General features: G+C 37.3%; 1 protein-coding gene across 1 annotated transcript; it reads left to right on the top strand.

The window, feature by feature from the left end:
• Positions 1–3148: 3148 nt before the first annotated feature.
• On the top strand, positions 3149–21971 carry TRPV1 (transient receptor potential cation channel subfamily V member 1). The gene is made up of 15 exons (XM_053455840.1): positions 3149–3480; positions 4278–4447; positions 5719–5871; positions 6861–7001; positions 9630–9928; positions 10855–11031; positions 11501–11659; positions 12342–12431; positions 13471–13541; positions 13833–13998; positions 14782–14848; positions 16900–17207; positions 17863–17990; positions 20850–20965; positions 21774–21971. Exons 1-15 carry the CDS (start codon positions 3149–3151, stop codon positions 21926–21928), a joined length of 2532 nt encoding a protein of 843 aa, XP_053311815.1. The 3' UTR covers positions 21929–21971.
• The last annotated feature ends 2957 nt before the right edge of the window (positions 21972–24928 follow it).

Here is a 24928-nt window from a genome sequence, read left to right as displayed (position 1 = left end):
ACAAGAAGATTTGTTTTCTATTTACCAAAGAGTAAGTTTGGAGGAGCTGTACATTTCAAATATTTAATATTACTATACTTTAAGAAGGACTACCCTCAGTGAGGTGCTCTTGCAGAAAGGGATGGACTGGCCCTGTATAATACATAGGTAACAAGGAGATGTCTTAAAACTAACCTTGCTGATATAGCTATATGCATTATATAGGGTCAGCTGTGTACTCCTTTCAGAAGGTCCTTTCTGGGGCTGACTCTTCATAACGTAGTATGATATCTCCTACAAACTCATCCTTAGTGAATATTGTGAGAGGGGCTTTGATTTGAAAACATAGTGCCACCACCTAAACATTTTTGGTGTTTTATTTATAGTTTAACAGGGATATTTTACAATAACAAGTACTTATGACAACATTCAACCTCTGACTGGCTTCAATCTGTTCTGCTTTAATGTATTTTCAATGTAGTCCCTAGACCGTAGAATTCTTGTAGGAAGTGCGGTTCTCCATGTTTCGCTTTGTGGTGGGAAGTTTTGCCCATCCTTAATCGAAACTTAATAACCCAATGAAGTTATCCGGATTTTGAACAGGGCCATCTTTATATGGGGCCTGGGGCAAGCTTTCATGGGCCTTCCAATCATCCTGGGTGTGAGATAGAGTAGAGGTTGGTATGCTTACTACTGCAAGGAGCCTAGATATTACCTCATTACCCAGAGTTCTGTAACATCAGGTAAAGAGCAGACCATGAAGATGTGTTACTGAAGAGGTATATGTTAGTTGGTGTATAGATATCTACCGCCAGACTATTGTGGCAAAGCTGCCAGAGGTAGCCCTGATTACAAAAATAGCAAAAACGCTTAAAAATTAAAGCAATGAGGATATTACTGAAAATAAGTATATAAATGCATACATATATACACTAGGTATTATTATCAAACACTAGTTTGATAATCTTTTTATGTCAAACAGGTGCTGGTGTACATCTATGAAGTGTTCTTTGGTGAATGCAGTCTTCTGAGGGATCTGGGACTGATTTCCAATGGCCACTAGAGGTCTAGAAGCTTAACCAAGGAACCATATTCCGTGTGGCTTGGAGTATTGCACGCTCTGACGTGCCATATATGACCACATGTTTGTGAGTGATGTTAAAAAATGGCTCTGGAAATTGGTATTTTACTGTAGATCATCATAATCCTAAAAATTCTATTTAATTCAATTCTATCTATTACATACTGGCATGGAATTATGGGACACATAATTGAGCAATTTTATTAGTATACAGTACATCCTACTAAGAACCCCTGACTGCCCCTGATTAGTGTTGCATAAATGTTAGCATTATATAGTATGAAATACAATTTTATAATTTGACATCCTAAATTCCCTATGCTAGCATTGACTTGTCACCTGGGACACCTAGCAAAAGGCCGATGGGCAGGTGACCAATAGCACGCATACTTACCCTTATTACTGCTCCAGTGTCAGAGTAGCAATAAGTGTTCCAGGGCCACTTTGTCATTCCTAGTCTAACCCTGATGCTAGCCATCAACTAGCCATGTTGGTGTGTATGTACATTAGTTTTACTTGTTGAGTTGTTAATATTAGACATTTTTAATTGCACAATAGGGGAAGGGGTGTAACAATCATGGTCACAAGGTCCTACCCTGCCATCAGTCTGCCCCTTTAAAGCACCTAGATGCTGGTAGTACCTTCAGCTAGTGGCATGGAGAGTGTAGAGTGTCTGATCAGATGATCTCTCACACTGTCCCTACACACTGTGTCTGATCCAGCATGCAGGAAGTGACATCACATCTGTGCTGTGTGCATACCAGTCTGCACACAGCATGAAGGGAAGACAGACACACCACTGCAAGTAAGGGGTGTGGGCAGGGTCATATGCAGGTTACTTGAGGGCAATGATGGCACAGGCAGGCTGTTTGGGGGCCCTAACAAGCTGTTTGGGGAAAATAACTTAGACAAATTGTTTAAGGTAAAGATGGCACAGACAAGCTATTTGGAGGCAAATATGACACTGATAATCTGTTTTGGGGGGCAAAGGTGGCACTCACATGTGGTTTGGGGGCAGACCTGGCACTGTGCTTTTTATGCAGGCCAACCTTAACAGGAGAATTAATTAGCTTAATTCCCCACTAAGATGAATGTTCTTCCTCTCTACTACTCTGATCAAACATTCTATGCGTATTATTCAGCAAAAACTATTTTCCCTATCCCGAATAACTAGTTGTCCTACTAATCCTAGATAAATCAGCCTTCTTAAGGACCACAATAGTACATAAGCAGACATCAGAAGTTTGGTAAAGAAACTTAGGACCTTCCTGCCTTAGAGGTTTCCTCTTTCCCCATTCACATGCAGAAATAGAATCAACAGTGTTGGAAACTTAAGGGGACCCGGCAAGCTATCATATACACTGTAATGGATAAGACAGATGTGGTATTGTCCACAGAAAGTGCTTCCTTGATTTCAGTGGGAGTTCTTCCCTACCACTGATTGGGATGAAGGGGAGTAGCTGCATAGCTGTGGCTTCTACAGAATGGTTTGTCATAGGCAGCAAACTCAATTTTTGCCATGTGATACAATGCACAATACATAAACATAAATCAGCATCAGTTACTGGTAATGCTATATCTCCCAGCATTTGAAATGGTCAAAGATGGATACTTTTGCTGTAGTGCTTTATGGCCTGCCCATGGATAATTATGCAACTGAGTAAAGCATTTAGAAGAAACAGAATGTATTTTATTCACATAATCTTGTTTAAACCCATTGTTTTTGTACATATTATTGTACCTTTTTGCGACCGTAGAACACTGTGATACACTTATAGAAGATGTGATTCTTCTGGTTTTAAAGACGCACCTAATCAGGGACACTTGGGAGGTAAATAATGCTAATGTTCATGTTCAGTTAATCAATATAGCTTGCAAGGTTATATTTGTCTGCCACCCTAGCTCTCAATCCTGTAGTTATTGCTTTATGGTAGAGCTTTATCAATATGATATAACTGTTGGGGTTTATTCGGGGATTCTAAGAGGACCCCTTATAATGAGCATTATTGTATATAACAGAAAATATGAATCTATATACATGTTTTCCCAGTGCATAACCACTCAGCTGTATATGCTATTTTATTTACTATGCATCAGACCAAAAAATTAAAGAAAATGGGTAGTTCTTCTGAAATTGATGAAACGGACCATACTGAAGAGACAAATGTGTCAGCTGATGACTCACACAGTGATGACACCAACCTGGGTGTCTCTGAAGGAAGCCATTGTGCAAAGCTACGACACGCCAAATATGCCTTCTTCAGCTCGCCAAAACCTAAGGGTCGACGTTTTGGCAAAACAGACTCAGAACGAGATATGGCTCCCATGGACTCCTTGTACCAGGTTGAATGTAAAATGGCCCCAGCCATCAAATTTCACTTAAACTGTGAAAAAACTAAATATAGTAACCCACTGGTCAGGTATGTACTGTAGATTTTACTATGGACAATTTACCATATGCCTGGTATACAGTTTATTTCATATTATTAAATGATTTATAGTATTCATTGTGATACTTTTATGACATCATTTCTGGTTCAGTTCTGCTAAAGTCTTTAATAATGTACAGCTGTATAGTGCTACATATTCCAAATAGAATATTTGCAAACATGACCTAGAATTCTTAACTTGAAAGCAGGTGAATATGGTGAAGGTCCCTGGTTCTGGCAACCTTAGAAGAAGGAATAAGGAAATATAGGTAGATTCAGGGAAATAATTGGTTTTTAGTATTACTCAAACTACTACTGAACTCAAATGAGCACTTCTGCCCCATTTTCATGTTAATTGCAAATCTGTGCAGTCATTCTTTAGTTAAGGGGGTTTGAAAAAGACCTCCAGCTGCCTCTACTAAAAGCAGGGAGCTTTGAACAGTACACTTCTTCAACATGCTCAGTAGACCTCCCATTCTCCCAGTCAACGGGACCACGCAAATCAAATGTTTGGGATATGAACATGGATGTTTTTCCAACATGCATGCAATTGGTTGCTGCCACTCCCTTTTTTCTGATGGCAGTTAAGCTCAGAGATCTGATACTTTTACTACCAAAGAACTAGAAAGAACTATTATAAGCATTGCATGAGGAATGTTATGCTTGATCTATATTCATATTTCTATAATTTGTAGCAGGATGACATGCATTATTTCTTTTGTGCACAATGAGTAAGAGAAAAAACGTACACGCAGGTAAATATGTAATGATTTATATTAACATAACAGGCAAAGCTCATCTGTTGAGTCTACAATAAGTTGTAAGGACAGAACATTTAAGCTGTATGACCGGAAAAGGATTTTCGAAGCGGCAGCTTATGGTGATTGTGATGAGCTGGATGATCTACTCGTGTATCTGTCGAAAAGTCAGAAGCGTCTTACCAACGAAGAGTTCAAAGGTATTAAGCTGGTAATCATTTGTTACTGGAAGCATGTGTGGATTTTATTACTCACAAACCTTGCCAGTGAAAAATTGTTTGAAATAGCTGAGGATCTTAATATGTGTATATCCATAATCATTAAGTATTGCCAATTTATTTAATTCACAACCTCAACAAAATCTCATGGTCACAGACATCATTGTATTTGTAGAGACACTTTGTCTGAACCTGTTACTCAGGAGGTTGCCTACTTTATTAAGATGGTGGTAGAGGCTAATACAGTGAGGAAATTAAATTAAAACATGCATGGGACAGACATAAAGCATACGGATATCCTTAATCTAAGACAAGACAAAAGGCTGATTAGGGTTTTAGTTTTAACCTCAGGAAATGTAGGCAGATTAGATGGTTCTTATCTGCCATCAGATTCTATGATTATATTTTTTTGGTCATAATACTTGACACCTACTTGTGGACGTGTATGTGCTTAGGCTTATCTCATTTCTATCTCCTCCCCATTTATCGTCTACTAGTTCCTACTGCTGCCTAAGCTCACAACATGCACATTTTGGTTCCTCCTGCCACTATGACAAACACAGATCCTCCATTATATCCACAGCTCTTTAAGCCTATCAAAAACAAAAGGTTTCCACTCATCATTTTCTTTAGTACTAAACTCCTCATTCACTCATTGCAAATATGGGAAATACGGGTCCTAGACGGATCATATGGTAATAACATCTGGATTCCATTGGGTCCTAGACGGATCATATGGTAATAACATCTGGATTCCATCGGGTCCTAGATGGATCATATGGTAATAACATCTGGATTACATCTTCCATGGCATTCCTTAGCAATTATTCAAATCACCCAAAGAAAGATTTGGAAACTGAAAATTCATAGTTTTGGAACTAGAAGAGTTTTTGTAGTAAGGTTGTATCTTGAGCAGACCAAAGAATAATTGAGGAAGATATGGAAGATAGCTGAAAGTACATGAATTGCATCAATGTGGCAAATCATTGACAGTATGTCAAAATCTTACTAAGACTATGCTGATTATAATCAATGGGGCCTTGGGGTGGTAGCGTATTTATTAAGGAGACCTGAAGATTTAACAAGTATGAGGCTAGGACCCCACAGAATGTGCTGCATTATAATTGCCCTATGATATTTGGGACTGGTATTCATTTTTTATCCTAGGACCCATCCATGGGACTATTCCAATTGGGCTTGTATTAGGGCCCTGGTTCTGATTAAAAATCTAAAACAACATTGTTATTTCTCAGAACCAGAGACCGGCAAAACATGTCTGCTGAAAGCTATGTTGAATTTGAGTTATGGGAAGAATGGCACCATTCCATTATTATTGGAAATTGCAGAGAAAACCAACAATCTCAAGGAATTTGTTAACTCAGCTTACACGGACACCTACTACAGGGGTGAGTAGAAGGACCTTGAAGGAAACAGTTTTGTTATTTTATAATATAGGTGGCTTAATCGAGGCTCCCATCTAAAATGAGATCTATTACTGGAATGGCCCTCTATATACCGTATTGGCTCGGATATAGGCCGCCCCCGTATATAGGCCGCACCCTAAAAGTTTGGTGCTTTTTTAAAGAAAAAGTTTTTTTTCTTTAAAAAAGCACCAAAAAAAACATGCTGCCACTCTGTCCCCCCCGAGATATGCTGCCACTGTCCTCCCTCCCCGAGATATGCTACCACTGTCCCCCCCCCCCGAGATATGCTGCCACTGTCCTCCTCTGCCCCCTCCTCCTCGACTTACCGGAGCAGACTCCCGAGTGTCTTGCGGGGCCGGCGGGGGACATCTACGCAATACGCGTATGCAACTTCCGGTGCCGGATTTTAGTGATTTTTACTGCATAACTAGTTGCAGTCATGTAGCCCAAGCATTTCTGTCCATCCAAAGCTAAAACATAGATCAGCATCTATGGACTACGTTAAGAAAACAACCACTGCTAGACTTATGAATAAAGCACTAAATATGTATCCATGTGTGGTTTGGTGAGATGTATAGGTTCCCTTAACAACATTTAAAAGCTGGAAAGTGTCACTGCAGAATTGGAAACCAATTAATTCAGTTGGGTTACATTGTTTATTTTCCATAACTCCTCTCATAGCGATGGCCAGAAAAAATGTAAGTTTGCTAGAGCTTTTTAGCTGTATATTAGCTGTGGATGTAGATGATGTCAAAATGTACATAAGCATAATTTTTTACTTGTGGCTAAAAATATAGTGATGTAATGATATTAACAGAAAGCATTGTAGTTCATTTCAGACATAACTAAACTTTGGCCCTAAATCTGCTACGTAGCCTATACCTGGGTGAAAGATGTAACTGATCATATGGTTTATTGATACTGTTTCTAGCTGTAAGTTAATTTGGAGATGGTTCTGATGTTTTTACAAGGTCAGACAGCTCTGCATATAGCTATTGAAAGAAGGAATATGGACCTCGTTGAGTTGCTGTTACAACATGGAGCAGATGTCCACGCAAGAGCCGATGGTGAATTCTTCAGAAAGACAAAAGGAAGACCTGGTTTCTATTTTGGTGAGAACATTTGTGAATAGGGTTCGGCAACTAAACAAGAGAAACCCATTTAAAACCAGTGGATGTATTGTGGTGTGCTGCTTGTCTTTAGAACTGTAAGAGTTACATGTTTAAAAATGTTTTTTTGTTTAGGAAAATTAAGTGAAATATATGCTGTGACATGCTGTTATGATATAAAATGTTGCCCAGTTCAGAGCTTCTACCAACAATACAATGTTAATTTAGTAGCAGGAAAGCAGAGCAGTGCCCTCTAACTCTAATAGAATATACCAATTTTTGACCAGAAACAGCGCCCTCCACTAATAATTGGGACCCTTGGTAAAAATTAGCAAAGAAGGCTTTAAAAAAAAATCTTTATTGTTTAACCTTTTGGTCTTTTCTTCTAAAAATACAAAAAAGTATCTGGAAAACATTTGCAAACACAACACAGGTTTATAAAAAATGTTAAATATATTTGTGGCACAATTATTGGCACCCTTTTACCAAGCTCTGAGTCTTCTCCCATAATGCCTGGTGAGGTTGGAGAATACATGGCAAGGGATCTAAGACCATTCCTCCATACAGAATCTCTCCAGATCTTTCAAGTTTCAAGGGTGACACTGGTGGACTCTATAGGGTTCAATTCAGGGGACTGGGATGGCCATGGTAGGACCCTGATTTAATGGTCAGTAGACTATTTGTGTGTTGATTTTGATTTATGTTTAGGCTTACTGTGGAATATCCAACCACGGCACATTTTAAGCTTTCTGGCAGAGGCAGTTAGGTGGTCTCTTAATATCTGTTGAATTTTGATAGAATCCATGATGCTATGTATCGTAACAAAATGTCCAGGTCCTCTGGCAGAGCGACCACCATATTTAACCATGAGCATGAGGTACTTTTCCATATGGTTACCTCTCTGTGTGTGCCAAACACCGCAGGTGTTTATTGCCAAAAAGCTATATTTTGGTTTCATCTGTTTTTGGATGAGATCCTTCCAAACCACTTGTGGTGATTTAGGTGATATCAGATTGTAGTTGACTTTCTTACACCAAGATGCAACTAACGTCTCCAATTCTCCAGCTGTGTTTCTAGGAGATTTATTGACAACTCAAACCATCCTCTTCACATTCCATTGAGACAATATAGCCCTATTTCAGGTTGATTCATAACATTTCTTTATTATTGCCCTGATAGTGGAAATGGGCATCAATGCTATTTTCTTATAGCCACGGACCATTATGTGAAGCTCAACAACATTTTGCTGCACATCACGGCTATATCCCTTGGTCTTACCCATTGTGATGAATGACTAAGGGAATTTGGCTTATGTGTTACCTAATATTTATACCCCTGTGAAACAGGAAGTCATGGTTGAACAAGTTCATGTCACCCAGGTGTACTTTAAAATGCAAAATATCAATGGAAATATACTTCAAATATTATATTATAGGGGTGACAATAATTGTGTCACACATATATTTAACCAATTTTACTTTTTTGGATAAACCTGTGTTGTGTTTGCAATTGTTTGATATCCATGAGGGCAGTAACTTTTTCGCAGCCTTCTTTGCCCATATTTATCTAGGAAGCCAATATTAGTGGAGGGCACTGTATGCTATTTTCATTTCCACATAAAGAAATATTTATTTGCATTGCAACGCAAAACATTTTCATCAAGCTTTGTTAATGTTGACCTATAGGCACCATACTATCTTAAAGTTAAAGTATGTTTATAATACAGCATAATTTAATATACCATAATAATTTATTTACTAAAGTTGAGTTATGTTGTTGTGTTGGGCCTTTATATTCTACCTGATACGTTCAGAAAATGTGATTTCTGGAAGGAGTGGTGTTACACCAATGGACATGGATAGCCACAAATGAGTGTTTGCCCCCCCCCCACTTCTCAATTTCACCCATTGACCTCCTAAGTGTAGCTAGCTATTTCCCATGGTGTAACAAGAAATGTCTCATCTAGTCCTGCCCTGTAAGGACAGGGAGGAATCAGCAGCCAGAACACCCAGGAAGATCCCTGGTATGTACAAAATTAAGCAGTCTAGTTCAAAAAATGTTTTTTTTGTTATTATAAATGCAGAATTTAATGAATTTTTGATTGAGTCCAATTTTACTGCATGCAAACCACTGCAGGCATTTTTCAGTTATCAAAGTCATAAAATGAGAAACTGTAAAGAACATTGTTCATGTTCTGTGCTAGTCCTCCAGCCCAAAATTATTTTTGCAGCTCTACCATAAACCTATATGAGGTTTGTATGCTTTGTAAGCAAACACTGTGTAATTTAACCCCCAAACACACCATATACATACTAAAAACAGACTACTCATTCCGTTAACACATTGAGTTTTTTTATCTCTTACTGATAAATTATCCTTTCATCCGAATCCAAAACACTCAAGTCTTTGCCCAAAAGGTTCCAGACTTCTTCTCATTAACCACCGCCTCACAATGACACTGGAGTCACGTTAGTGAGCTGAGATGTTTCAGCTCAGCTTCCTTACATCTCAATAAACCCAAAGCTGAAGGTGACACTCAATTTTCATCATCAACATGTGACGATAGCAAGCACCTATATTAAGAATACATAATACATTTTATGCCCTTTGTCATTCTACACCTCTCACCAGGTGAGCTGCCGCTGTCCTTAGCAGCATGCACCAATCAGATAGAGATAGTCCGATACCTACTACAGAATCAGTACTCTCCAGCTGATATTGCTGCTCGGGATTCTTATGGAAACACGGTTCTGCATGCACTGGTAGACATCGCTGACAATACTCAGGAGAACACAAAGTTTGTGACCAAAATGTACAATGAGATTCTGGTGCTGGGAGCACAAATTAAACCTTCATTGAGACTGGAAGATATTTGCAACAAGAAAGGTCTAACACCACTGACTTTGGCAGCAAAAACTGGCAAGATCGGGGTAAGTACAAACTTTGCTTCAGGTTTCAAATGGTTCCAAATGTGTGTATTGTAAACATGGCTAATATGAGTTTGTTTGATATGAGTCTGGCATGTAGAATAACAGACGGACATTAACGATTTAAAGAGGTAAACATGGGATTGTGCATTAGTGGAACTTAGTGTCATATCAGCAATACATAGGAACTCTTGGTTTTAATCTGGAGACACCAAAAAATCAGAGAAAGGACCTTGAGAGGATTACAAGGAGCGGACAGCCTTCAAACTCCAAGGAGTACGCATGGCATGCAGAAGGAATCCAGAGGGAGCATCCCTAAATGTATCCAGATAGAATTGGTTGCATCTGTCCCAGGTCACTTGAAAAATGTGTGAGGTACTCAAAGCCTAATGTGCCATGTATTCGTAGGTATGAGTAGTGACCAAAGAGTAGAGAACCTCCCGTAACGTGGGGGGGGTACAGGGTTTTTCCATCTTCAAGCAATACAACCCTTCGCCACCAGAAGGACATGAACGGGAAGTTTGTGACAAAGTGAGTCCTGGTCAGAAGGGAGCATATCTCACAGGGCAACAGTAACGGAGATAGCGACCGGGATTGGGAGTAATTTATTAATAAATATAAAAACTTCAGTCCAAAAATTCCTCAGGACAGTCCCACCAAATGTGAGCCATTGTACTTCTTTGGCCACAAAGTCGCCAGCACAGGGAAGAAACTGACGAGAAAATATTGGAAAGTCTGGAGGGGACATAGTACCATCGGAAAAGGATATCACGCATGTTAATTATACTATTCTGAGAACATTATTTTCTACAATATCTGTCAAAACATTGTTACCTAGGAAATAACAGATTATTCAGAGATTGGAAATATACTAGAACCTACAATTAGAAAATGTAATACTCTCTATTTTTCTTATATTACGCTTCAAGGTATTTGCCTATATTCTCAGGAGAGAGATTAAAAATCCTGAGTGTAGACATCTTTCACGAAAGTTTACCGAGTGGGCTTATGGACCAGTTCACTCGTCTTTATATGATCTGTCGGGTGTCGATACCACAGACAAGAATTCCGTTCTTGAAATTATTGCTTACAGCAGTGAGACCCCGGTGAGTATGAGGTCATTACAATATTTCTGTTTTCATTATTTACACTTGGGAAACATATGTTATAACTGTATGTAGTAAAATTACGACTAATTTGGCACAAACCACTGTATTGGTGGAGAAAATATTTCCCAATATTAAGTGGTTGTAATTCAATAGCTACCTTCGATATAATCTCATATTGATACCTGGTAATGGCAAAAATAAAAAGTTAGCCCATCTAGCCTTACCTTCTTCAATGATATTTTATTATTATTATTAATTATTTAGGATAATCTTATACACATCCAAAAATCTTTTTCTGTGTCTACCTGTAAGTCTATCCCAGGTATCTACTGGCCTTTATTTAATGCAGGATCATGTTCTTAAGTTTAGGCAATACTCTTTTTTTATTCTGGCACTCTTATTGAAAATGAAAACAAGTAATTGGTTGTTTAAAATCATATATTATTATTTTTTTTTTTTTACATAGAATCGCCATGACATGCTGCTAGTGGAGCCTCTCAATAACCTGTTACAAGACAAATGGGACCGTTTTGTTAAACGAATATTCTATTTCAACTTCATGGCATATGTGGCATATGTTATTATCTTTACAATAGCTGCCTACCACAGGCCGGTGCATGGAAATGTAGGTTCGGTTTATTAATTACAAATGGAAAATAATAACAGTTCTGTAGCTGTGCAATAGTTTGTTTCATGATGAGGTGTTTATGATAGTGGACATAACAGGAGAAAAAAAGAATACATTTGAGAAATAGAAAAACAAGACTACACTGGTAAACATGGAATAAAATATACATGCAAAAATAGACCTATTTGATGTATTGTTACAATATTAAGCCTGTATTTATAAATGCCAAACTAAGCTACCGCCCCTGGGGCAAAATGTTATTAGGGCCCTGTGGTCCTTACAGATTTCAGTTAGGGGGCAGTGGTATACGGGAGGGAGATTGGAAGCTCCACTTGACTCTTCTTGGCCCTTCATGAGGACAGCAGGTACTTGCAATAAGGTGAGCAGGCTCCTGTTATGCATGAGGCCATACAATCTTTAGGCTTAAATTAGGTATATTTAAAATTATTTTAAATAAATATGTATATAAAATGGATCTAGCAAAGCCTGGGGCAGCCCTGAGTATATCTGACATATGCAGTATTCAATTTTTAATGAAGGCTGGGAGAACATCTGTAGGAAAGAACAGTTTATGTTGTGCTTTAGAATATCCATTGCATAGTATGAAATGTAATGATGAGAACCCCAGTTTTGATGCTAAAACCTAAATAACAATGTCTTCTGTTTTTTATATTTTTAGCCACCCTTCCCAATCACTTCAGAAAGCTATCTTCGAGTCACTGGGGAGATAATCACCGTTATTGGAGGGATCTATTTTTTTTTCCGAGCAGTAAGTATACATAACTGTCACTCAGGACCCCACATTGTAAGCACCATCTTAAACATAAATGACGATTCCCTTTACCATTATATGACATTCTTTTGAATACAAAAACAATTTTATAATTCATTCAATTCATTTATTTTTCACATATGCATAGACAGCAATACTATAAATCAGACTATGTATACTACCTAGCTGTAAAATGCAATTTTTTTTGTTCCTTGCGGCTCAGGGCCACCAAGCCCCTCCCTTTAGTCCACCCTATGTCCCATGCACTTACATAATCTAACATATATCATTACAGACACATACATGCTCGCAAATATTAACACCTTACAGTAACACACATACACGCTAACACTATACACTAATGCACAGGCATGTTAACCCCACATACCGACACACACACTCTAAAGCTACATGGGGAAATACACAGTCATGCTGTTGCCAAACAGTAACACACACAACACTATACACACAAGCACAAACACCACACTCTTATATACATGCACACACTATCCAACAACATACACTAACACACCTACTGACTCTAACACTATACATTATACACACACAAGATACACACAAGCTAATATACTTATATACAAACATATACAGCAACATACTTTCACACTCTAACTTACTTAAACGTACACACATCCTACCTTTGTTGGCTCAGGAGAGGTAGGCCAGTGCCAGCTATTCTGCTCCCTCAAGGTCCTCACACGCTATGTCTAAGTGCCAGGAAATGACATTATATTCCAACCTACTGGTATAAATGGGAAGTGTTGGTTCTCCTTAACACCAGTGTCCCTACTACAACAGGGTCATGCAGAAGAAGTCCAGAAGAATTAGACAGCAAAAAACGGACTGAATGTCACACTTAGGCTATGTAGCTTCCATCTTTACATTAAATGGCCTAAAGTATTATCTGTTTCTTCATATCTAATGCACAGCAAGGGTTCTATAAAGAAAAATGGTTCAAATGTTTGCAATTTCATTTCATATTATACTCTACCTCTAAGCGCACAATCTGTTCTCCTAGATTCAGTACTTTATGCAGAGACATCCTTCTCTGAAGACTTTGCTCGTTGACAGCTACAGTGAGGTTCTATTGTACGTAACTAAAATTATGGATATAGTTCTACTGCATGGCTCATCTTACGCTGTTCAGAAGTGTAGTCAGTTTGCATATTTAAATTTATATTCTAGTGTATATTTATTATTGTTATTGTATCATATGGATGTTCTGCTTTTGAGAGAGAGACAGAGAGAAATAAAAGCAAATTAACAAGATACTGCATGCGCTTTATATTTGTGTTAAGTTGGTTAAGTGTGTTATATTTTCAATAGAATGCATTGAATGCTTTCTATTGATCCTAAGAGTACCCTCCGTTTTCTTCCCAGCTTCATTCAGTCCCTTTTCCTGCTGGTGTCTACAGGCTTGTATTTTTTTGGGAGGCACGAGTACGTAGCCTTCATGGTCATATGTTTAGCAATGAGCTGGATCAACATACTATATTACACACGAGGCTTTCAGCAAATGGGCATCTATGCTGTGATGATTGAGAAGGTCAGTAACATGTGGATATATTTACATTGCTTTACTGTATACACGGATAACATTTACTTATACTGATCAGCTAAAGGTTAATGCAAATACAATAACCACGATATAATTTCAAATCACTTTGTCATCTTTGTGTGACCAAATACAGTATTTGCACATCTTTCGATGCAATGTTTCTACCAAAGAAACTAAGGTAATCTCCACAATAAACAAAAAATAAAATATATCTACATCCAAACAGTACCAAATTATTAAAACGTATCATACATTTTCTTAGTATCTCACTTTTTTTTTAGGTTATTTCTGACAAGAAAAAACAATTACAAAGCAAAGGAGTAAATCAGAAATAAAGCAAGACAGATACTAACATAAAATAAAACATTTTACTACCTCTACTAATGAGAAATAAAAATCCTTGGGGTGATGTCAGCCCCAGTACTCCTTGACAAATTAAAAAAGGTGGTCTTTCTTTAGTACAGTATTTTAGCCCCACAACCTCCAAAGCACAAATCTGACTGCGCAGCATAATTCTAAATCTCATTTAATTGACTATTTTTAAAAGAAAACAATATTTTATTATACAACTTTCTTATATAGACTATGGTGTACCTATGGTGTACCTTACATTAAATAATCTCAAACATGTTTGGTCTTTAGGGGTATCATGAATGTTTTTGGCAGTGGTGTTTTATTCTTGAGAATTAAAGCTGTATCACTAGTGTAGGTATTTTCAGGTAAATTACAAAAAAATTGGTGTTATGTATAAAAATATTATCTGTTTTACAGATGATCCTAAGGGACATGCTTCGGTTCATGTTTGTCTACATTCTTTTTCTTGTCGGGTTTGCTGCAGGTAATCTTATCACTGTATATTTTTATTAATTATGTCTGTGCAACACAGATTTATCTCAGTATGCCTAGAGAAAGTTTTGTCCTCTGAAGTGACTACAAATTGAAGAGCACGTTTCTCTGGATAAAGAAAAATTAATTAAATAGTTCAATTTATTCCTAATTAAGTAAAGTACCAGGAAACAGATGACCAAATACACATATATACAATAATAATAAAATTACAATAATAAAAAATATTATATATATATATATATATATATATATACACGTACATACATACATATATACAAATACCCAAACACACATACCAGGACAGGCAATGCCACACCAACACCCAAACACACACACACACACACGCCAGGACAGGCTCTGCCACACTGACACCCCCCGGATGCCATATACATGAGGCATGTATATCTGACTAGTTGGTTCTTTCCATGATGCTATACATACCCCATACTGCGGGGCAGCATGTTATCTGGGCTGGTCAGCAAAATGTAAAATTTATATGTGTCCTGGAAAACATGATATGGTCACCCTGTCTCCACACCCCAGCTAGCCCCACATTGTATATTTATCCCACCCCCAGCCCTCCCTTTGGTATTGATTTATGTAGACCTGAAACAACGAATCGATAAAATCGATAATAATCGATAACGGGAATCGTTGTCGACGATTTCCGTTATCGATTAATCGAGTGATCGATTCGTCGTTGGAGCGCTCGGCTCCTTTCACTTACCTCCGCCAGCGTTCCCCCGTTTCTGCTGCAGAGCTCTGTAGTGTCCGTCTGCTTGAAGTTACGTAATGACGGATGTGACGCGCGTCAACGATGAAGATTTGAATAAAGTTTTGCGGTTGAACGTTGTAAGTGGAACGATTCGGTAGCGGAGGTACGTATGGAGAGAGAGAGAGAGAGAGAGAGAGAGAGGGAGAGAGAGAGAGAGAGAGAGAGAGAGAGAGAGAGAGAGAGAGAGAGAGAGAGAGAGAGAGAGAATATGATTGCAGGGTGGGAAACTGATGGGGCAGAGTGTGGGTGGGGGCAGGGCAGGATGTGGGTGCAGGGCATTTCATTAAATTATTAAATATTGTTTTTTTTATCCGATTAATCGATTAATCGAGAAAATAATCGGCCAACTAATCGATTATTAAAATAATCGTTAGTTGCAGCCCTAGATTTATGTGATGCCCCCAGCTAGCACCCCTTTGTGAATTAATGCCCCCTTTAGTATCCTACATCCACAGGGTCTACCCAACACCCAGCATACCAAGCATACCTTTGCCACCTTTGCCCCCAAATGAGCCCTTAGTGTAGTGAGGTTTGAGACAGTAAAAGCAACAACACACTATTTTTTCAAGGTTACACTATTCTACCCTTTATCATAATGCAAACCTTTTATTAGCCTTTTAGTTTCTCTTTAAAACACAGTATTAAAACCCTGGTGGTTCTTCTTAACAGGTACATTCAATTGCTTTTGGAGTTTAATAATAATGTTATCACAAATATTTTTCAGGAACCCTGTTAGCTTGGTGAGATTGTTGTCCAATAACGACAATTTTTTTTATATAGCTTTAGATAAAACTGAACTTTTTTCAGTTTGGTATAGTGTGAATATATATATATATATATATATATAAACATTTGAAATCTCCAGGACTAGTGATAGAGCTAATAAATCATTGGACCTTTAAACTCTCCTGGTACATTATCATGTTTTGCAGTGAGCAAGGACATCTTGTACTTTCCAGTGTACCCTTTAAATTGGAATCATCATGTTTTTGAGTACCAAGTAACTCCAGTTATTTGCTGATCGAAGAGTAAACAGGTTGATTCTGTGTGGTATTAGAAGACTTTCTGGTGCTCCAACTAGCTCATTTCAATTTATAAATGAGATTATATGATATAGATCTAGAGGAGCCATGTTTGTTGGAACAACAATTCCTATGAGGTTTAGCCAGCTCCAGTACAGGCCTAAGCTGGCCAAGCATCATGTGAATCCATTAGGCGACCTGAGGCGGAGATGGTGTTCTTACATTTTTTTTAATACTATGCAGCTTTGGTTACACTCATCGAAGATGGAGAAAACACTGATGAGAATATTGCATTACATAAACGCCCTTGTAAATTTGTCAATTCCACTTACAACAACTTGTACTACACCTGCCAAGAGCTTTTCAAGTTTGCCATCGGAATGGGAGATTTGGAATTCACAGAAAACTACAAATACAAACCCATATTTATTCTTTTGCTGGTGACATATGTTATTCTTACCTACATCCTTCTGCTTAACATGTTAATAGCACTGATGGGGGAAACAGTGAGCAAGATTGCTCAAGAAAGCAAAAGCATTTGGAAATTACAGGTAATGATTCGCTGTCTATTTGTGATTTCACCCCCTTGTACTATTGAAAAACATTGGCTAAACCCATTGCTGAAAGATTACTCTCAGTTTTTACTAAATTGGCTAAAAGAAAATTACACATTTTGAATAGATTAGCACTTGCGACCTTTTATAGATGATGTGGCTGTGCATACAATTATCATGTCATTAACCAAATTTGTCGCAGACAGATATGACACAGAAGGGTTATGTAAGAGCCACTTTACAGAAAACATTCAGATGCAATTAGCAACTTAAAACCCTGGTTCACAAATACGGTGGGGGTCTCTCCCTGGTAACACCTTTCAACTGATAACATTTAATATGTTGAATTAAGTAGTCTGCGGAGGGCCCCTTAGTACCATTGCTAACAATCCATAGACAGCAATCCACCAGCCCTAACCAGTGTTGGCCCTAGGTGGACTTATGTTTTTGTTGTCCTCAAGATAAGAAAAAAAAAAATCCCCAAGCATTTTTAACTACCTATTACTGATTTTTTATTGGGGTCTTCACAATATATGCATAATATATATAATATAGATATATAATATATGATACCCAAGAAAAAAGTTTCAGAGTCTCTGAAATTGATGCTGTATAATGTATCTATTGATTTGAGTTTATGTTTTCTTCATAGAGAGCTATTACTATTCTGGATATAGAAAAAAGCTTTATGAACTTCCTCAGGAATACTTTCAGATCAGGGAAATCTGTCCTAGTTGGACTAACCCCCGATGGCAAGGAAGATTACCGGTGGTGCTTCAGGTAACTTGACATTAATATGTTTAAGACAGTTAAGAGCTTCAATACACAACTAGAGAACTTATATTTTTGTTATGTTCCCATTTGTTGCTGAAAGGATTCATTACCACAACCACAAAATCTCATATAGTGAAGTCCGTAAAAATACAATTTATTTTGAAATAAATAATAGAGCTTACATTAAAAATATATGAGAGGCAACGAGAAGTCTCACGTACAGCACTCTATCCATCCTAGTACTGGATATGTAGTTTAAGGTCTTTGTAAGTGAGAAAGAGGCCATAATTGGTTGGGAAGGGCTTGCACACCTAATCACCCAGTCCTGGAAATTGAGCCATATCCAAAAATTCAGGCAAAACAGTCATCACAGAAGGTGTCAAGCTGTGGTGATACTGTGACCAACTCAAAACAAACACAAGACAATAAAGAGTGAGTGTAACTGCTGAGTGACAGATACTTTATTATTAAACAAGGTCTCACATTTTGAGAAGTTAAAAATATTTATGCTATTCACTGCTGCCCCTTCTATTTAGTTTAATTTAGTTAATTATATGAAGACATTAATGTCCATGAAATAACACTTGTGCAGTAAATATTTGCAATCACAGTGGCAAGACAACGTAAGTGAACCCTTTGTAATTACCTGGTTTTCTGCATGAATTGTTCATAAATTTGATTTGACATACATCTAAGTCACAAGTATAGACAAACACAATGTGCTTGAGCTAAAAACACACATACAATGGTAATCGTTCATGTCTTTATTCAACACACACAATATTCAAACATTCACATTGCTGGGGTGGGGGGGTAGTGAACTCTAGGATTTAATATCTGGTCGAAACTCAAACAAGAACTTGCAGTATTCGTGAATCAGACCTGCATACGTTTCAGGAGGAATTTTAGACTATTCTTCCTTACACAACTGCTTAAGATCAGCCATATTCCTAGGATGTCCGGATGTGAATAGCTCCCTTGAGCAGCAAAGCAGCCTTAAATCATGATGCTCCCTCCACCGTTCTTCACCATTGGGATAATGTTTTCATGTTGGTTGGCGGTGCTTTTTTTACGCCATACATAGTGCTCCGCGTTCTTCCCAAACAATTCAATCAGTCCACAAAACATTTTACCAGTAGTGTTGTAAAGTGTCAAGGCGCTCCAATTTGTCTAACTGTGGACTGATGAACATGGAAACTCTTTTTATGCAAAAAAATGATTCTTGATTTTAAGTCTTCTGCGAATTATTTTTTTGTGAGGCATGGTTAACATCAGCAGATGCTTCCTGAGAATAGCAAAATCAAAATATGTGAGTGTTTTTATGTCAAAGTAGCTTTAAAACACACATCCAATCCGGTTTCATTGATTCGACTCAAGTTTTGTTAACTCCTGACTCCAATTAGCTTTTGTTGAAGTAATAAGTCTAGGGGCTCACATGCTTTTTTCCAACCCAAACTGTGAATGTATGAATGATGTATTCAATATGGTCAAGAACAATAAAATACTGTGTGGGTTATTGGTTGAAACTGATTGTGTTTGTTCATTATTGTAACTTAGATGAAGATCATGGGATCTTTTAAGACAAATTGATACATAAATGCTGTTAATTCCAAATGGTTCACTTACTTTTTCTTGCAATTGTATGTAATTGTTTCCATACAAATAACATCATATAAAAAGACTGCTGACGTGTTTACACTCGAAATTTCAGTCATACCCAACATCATGACTGGGTGATGTCATCAGTACTGCCATAAGTCATTGTGAATCACGCTATGGTTAAATGTTTTTCTCAGTCACAGTAACATAAGTAACATTTTTGTAACTAAGTTTTTATAAATAAAAATAATTAAAGGAATAAAAATTATAGTGAAAAGCTAGGTATTATTTATAGATATGAATAGCATTATATTAGCAAAGGTATTATACAATACAAGTGTGTATTTTTACTAAACTGGCAGATGCAGGGGAGCATCTTGTCAACTTAAAAATGCATTGTAATGAATATTTATGCATACTATATGTGAGTTACTATGTGTGGTTATGTGTAGATACCGACATATAAATGACCCATTGTACAGCACTATGGAATTTGATGGCGCTATATAAAACAATAAAGAATAATAATAATTATTACTTGATAATTAATAAAACTAATTGATTCACGATAAGGTACAGTAGCTACAAGGCCAGTAATATTTGGTTATTTTGATAATAATTTGTTCTTAATATTGTATCCAGTTAAGATATTTTTATTTCAGTAAGTATGTACAGTATTTCTACTGGAGTCAATGTAATAATTGGGAATCAATCTGTAGTTGAATATCAGTTGTAACAGATTTTCCTAAATTTTGTTTATTTTAAGTTACTACAGTATGTTCTAATAAGCGCAAAACTTAAATAAAAAATGATTTACCAAATAAATGCATTGTAAAGGGCCAGGGCCAGTCACCTTCTACCGTAAGGACAACCAACATTTGAGATTAAGCAGGCAATTTTGAATGACGGCTCACGATGTATGAATATGGAAGGGGATATTTTACAATGCCTCGTCTCAGCTACAATTAATGGTTTCTGTGAAAAACCCTAGTCTTTTTGAATTACTGGTATCAATATTTCTGTCAGAAAGGGACAGTTTGTTATCAAACTCAAGGGGCAGTAATGACCATATTTATGTACCATTAGGAATAAGTAAACAGTAAGAGTTTTTTTTTTTTTTTTTTTTTAATCCCGTATGGTTATATTAATAGTGAGTGGTAATTAATTGCAATTGGCCTATTTAGTCAATGTTAATAATAAGTACATACTGTATCTTATAAAATAATGTTCGGAGTACTTTACATAACTAGTAGTCTTTCTCTGCAGAGTTGATGAGGTGAATTGGACTAAGTGGAACACAAATTTAGGAATAATCAATGAGGATCCAGGCGATTGTGAAGGACTGAAAAACATTCCAAATGTTTCATTCCATCGCAACCGAAGTAAGTACCCAATCATATTCAGCAGGACTCGCTCCAGGCTGCATTCTTTACTGTTTATCTCGGGGTAAACACTGTGTACTTGCAATAGGAATGTAGAACAGTAAACATATTTCCTAAAACATCCAGCTTTTGTAACTTGGTGTATCCACTGTTCACATTTCATCGACTATTTGGACCCACTGATATTACATGTTCAATAGTGAAACTGCATTTAAGACAATCAAAACCATTAATTACATTGTGCAAATAGCTTTGACATCTATGGCTGATTGCTCCAAACACAGCTTATAAATATCAAAAAATGAAAACGATTTACCCGAAGAAAAGAATGTTTTGGAGGTAATACGGTACATCTCTTTTGGGTGGGAAGCATGAATCTGTATGAAATTGGGTTAAAAACACATATAAACATCAAGGGAACTCATAAAAAGCCAGGGATCATTTTAATTTTCATTGATGTCTCAAAATATGAACTTTCTGTGCCATATAATTGTTGGTTCTTCCTTGGTGGTCTTTCAAAATTATGATTTCTGTATCCTCATTTGTTTATTTATTTGTATATATTTATCAAATTGGGATTTATCCAAAGAGGTTCTGTTAATGGACCAACTCTTAGAAAGTAGGATGTAGAAGCACAATGAAGAAACTAAAACTTTTGAGACTCTTTACCTTAGCCTATAAGCCTTGGTATCAGACTTCTCAGGGACCAATGTGATAATATTGATCTGTGTGTTGTCTGTTCTAGAATTTGAGATGAATGTTTTTTTGGATATGAAAGTAAAAACATTACCTACTGGTTTACATTTAGAGAGATGGAAGACATTGGTCCCGCACATAAGGGAATTCAGCTTCAAGATCGAAAGAGGAAAAACACCAGGAGAAGCTGCCTTACCGCTGCAATCAATATCTGAAAGCAAATTGGAGAAAGAAGAAAAAGATGATCTGATCGCCAGAGCTGTTTAGCTAGATTAGCATTGCAGTGTATTGCAGTAGTGCCACTTCTGTTCACTCATAATAAGGTATATTACACTGTGAATGCAGACTTAAAGGATGATACAACCTTATTGATCAAACCCGTGAGTTCCCAATTTTGGGACAGGGGGTTATTGTTGTGCTTCCAGATTAGTGACCAGATGTTATGGAGGAGTGGTTATTAATTCCTAAGTGTCCCTTAGTTGGACAGTCTAGAATTTATTGGGCACTGTCCCGTAAAGCTGCCCCGCTGTTCTCTTCTTGGGGGCACGTAGGGGGATCAGATCCCCCTGACCCCCCATTGAGCTGAGAAATTGATTGAGTTCTGTCAGCTTTCATGTGCCCACCTTATGATGTAATGAAACAGAGTGCCACAATATTATGTCATATCCTGGTGTTCTGCTTTAATACATCGTAAAGTGGGTAAGGTAAGGTAGATGGGTGGTACTGCCCTGTCCTTGCCTCTAATTATACCCCCAACTAGAATGTCTCTTCTTTTAGCACCTGAAGTATTGTGGGGGATGACTCCCAATCCTCCCATTATGATGCCAAATACCACTTAATTTACCATGCAGAGAGAAAAGCAGCACTGCGGGCACAGACTGGGACAAACAGGGTCAGTCTTTGGCCAAATAGCACCGCAGGCAAGATACCCCACGCACACACATGCCAGGGCTCTATATACATTTACAATGCCATTGCTGGCATATTTTTTTTTGTGAAAATACCCCATTCATTGCATTGGCCTTTGTTGCTCTCCTTTCAAGCACCAGACTGACTGCTACACATTTGGAGCACTTTCTAATGCAACTGCTCGTATATTCTTGTTTCAAGTGCCCCATGTAACTGTACTAAGTTCTGTTATGAAGACAAAGTACCTATGTAAATAAAATGGATGGAACAGAATGTGATTATTGCATAATACATACAGTTTTCATTCCTCCTGCTGAACGCTTTTGAAACTTTTGCTGTTTTTCTTTTATGATAATATACACGTGCAATTATTGTGATAGAAATTGCATCCTCGGCAGGGCACAAAGGCTAGGTGGTCAGTGTGACTCAGGTTGAAGTGAAGACACGACTGGGCACAGATGGAAACAGAATTTGCCTTTTTTTTTCTTACAACCTAATTTGTATTTTTTTATGGGAGAGGATGGGTAACCTTTTGACCGAAGGCACCTAAAACACATTTGGACAATATGCGATCACAGAAATTTGATGCTTATTTGTAATTTATTAAGTCAGAAAGTATTAGCAACTACAATGTTGACTACATTACAAGTGCAGTACCCTTACCTTCACTAAAGCAGTATGGTAGGAGAGTGAAATTAGTACATTTCATGTCATTGATACCTGAAATAAAGAAATGGCTGATAATACGTCAAGTAATATGTTTCAGTGGCTCTGTATAAAACATGTTAATACACATATGCTATTTTTCTACCTTGTTTGATATTTTATACTTGACATTCTTTTAATGGACCTATTCATGTCCCAATAGATGACCTTTTAGTTCCCAGCATATATCTATATGCTATTGGAGTTGTCATAGAAGGTACAATTTTTTTTTCAAATATTTGGTACTATTGGTTATATTCCTTTAGAGTGTTTCTTCAAAACATTCAGTCTCAGTGACCATGGACTAGGGATACCTTTCAAGGGCAGACTTTTTCTAGATTGATTTGCTATATCAGAAAACAGCAAAAGTCCACTTTCCGTCTTGTATGTAGGTGATGTGCCCAAGATGTTATTGTTGGCAAGTCACCAGAGTACAAGCAAAATTTCACAAGCTGAATCGCCGATCAGACCTTTGGTCAAAAATAGACATAGACAGAATTTGAAATAATGAATTTAGACTAATTACTAAAATGTTTACAAGATGCTGTAACTGTATTATTTTGTACACCAGTGTACATATGACATCATAGAATTTGTGATCCCTTGGGTAAGGGAGTATCATGTAAACATTCCTTTCATAATACTGTTCATATTAATTTGTTATGAGTGATTAATGGATTCATAAGCTCTTTGATACACAAGAGAATGGAGTGTCCTTACAAAAAGCACTGGACATAACATCATGTTCTAAGATGAATGGATAGCCACAACCTTTTTTTCTGGCTTTAAATGTCCAATTCGCATCTGCATAATTGAAGGATGCATTCAGAAAACAATGGAAGGCTCAGTGCCAAGCCAAATCCTCCATCATAGACTACCTTACAATAGCCATGCACTAAAACGAGATATTACCAAATACGAAGCAAGCTTAACACACTGATTGAAACGCAATTGTATAATGTGAATTCCTGTGTAGCATCATATTTCAGCCATGTCACTTAGTAATAAATTACACGGGCACTGCCTAGTCCTGTCCAGAACATATAGTATTTTCAGGAAGGGAATGTATAGAAGACCCAAAGGAGCACAGATACAAGCCAGCCATGCAAATGCTACCTAGAGTCCTTATAAAGTAAGACAGCATAGTGGTTATACGTGGAACTGCAGGTAAAACACGAGAAAATGTTAGAGGTAGTGACAGAGCAGCCCAAGGAGCAAATTCTGATCACCATGCCGCCGACAGGAAAAAGAACGCGGGTGTGGAGGAAGCAAATTCTGTGGGCATCTCAGCAACGTAATTCACTTCCAAATGTAGGCCAATAAAAATGTGAATTGAGCACAGAAAAAAAACATAACTCTCAGTACGCTCCTTTTTTCTACCAGCAATTACTGATTTAGTGAATAAATAGAATTTATTCTATTTCTAATACAGTTAAGACTATCATGTTTTCATTATATTTTCTATATACCTATGGCGTATTTTAGTATTTTTTAGAGTGTTATAAATCCAGCTCTATTGACTTGCCGTATATATATATATGTATTTAAATTAATTGTATCCTAACCTTTCTTGTTTTATGAGCACCCACCAAATGCGCTTCCTCATTTTTAATGTGTATTAGTTTAGGGTTAGTAACCCAACTATACTGCCTT

This window comes from Spea bombifrons, chromosome 2 (genome assembly GCF_027358695.1).
Source record: "Spea bombifrons isolate aSpeBom1 chromosome 2, aSpeBom1.2.pri, whole genome shotgun sequence".
In the NCBI taxonomy this organism is placed as follows: Eukaryota; Metazoa; Chordata; class Amphibia; order Anura; family Pelobatidae; genus Spea; species Spea bombifrons.
The sequence above is the reverse complement of the archived record's forward strand: the minus strand, read 5'-3'. Positions and strand labels throughout refer to the sequence as shown.

Bases quoted from the DNA above. Each gene is read 5' to 3' on its own strand.
- TRPV1 (XM_053455840.1), top strand. From the start codon at position 3,149: ATGCATCAGACCAAAAAATTAAAGAAAATGGGTAGTTCTTCTGAAATT. The intron at 4,448-5,718 runs GTATTAAGCTGG...GTTATTTCTCAG, and splicing joins TACCAACGAAGAGTTCAAAG to AACCAGAGACCGGCAAAACA. The intron at 17,208-17,862 runs GTAATGATTCGC...TTTTCTTCATAG, and splicing joins AAAGCATTTGGAAATTACAG to AGAGCTATTACTATTCTGGA.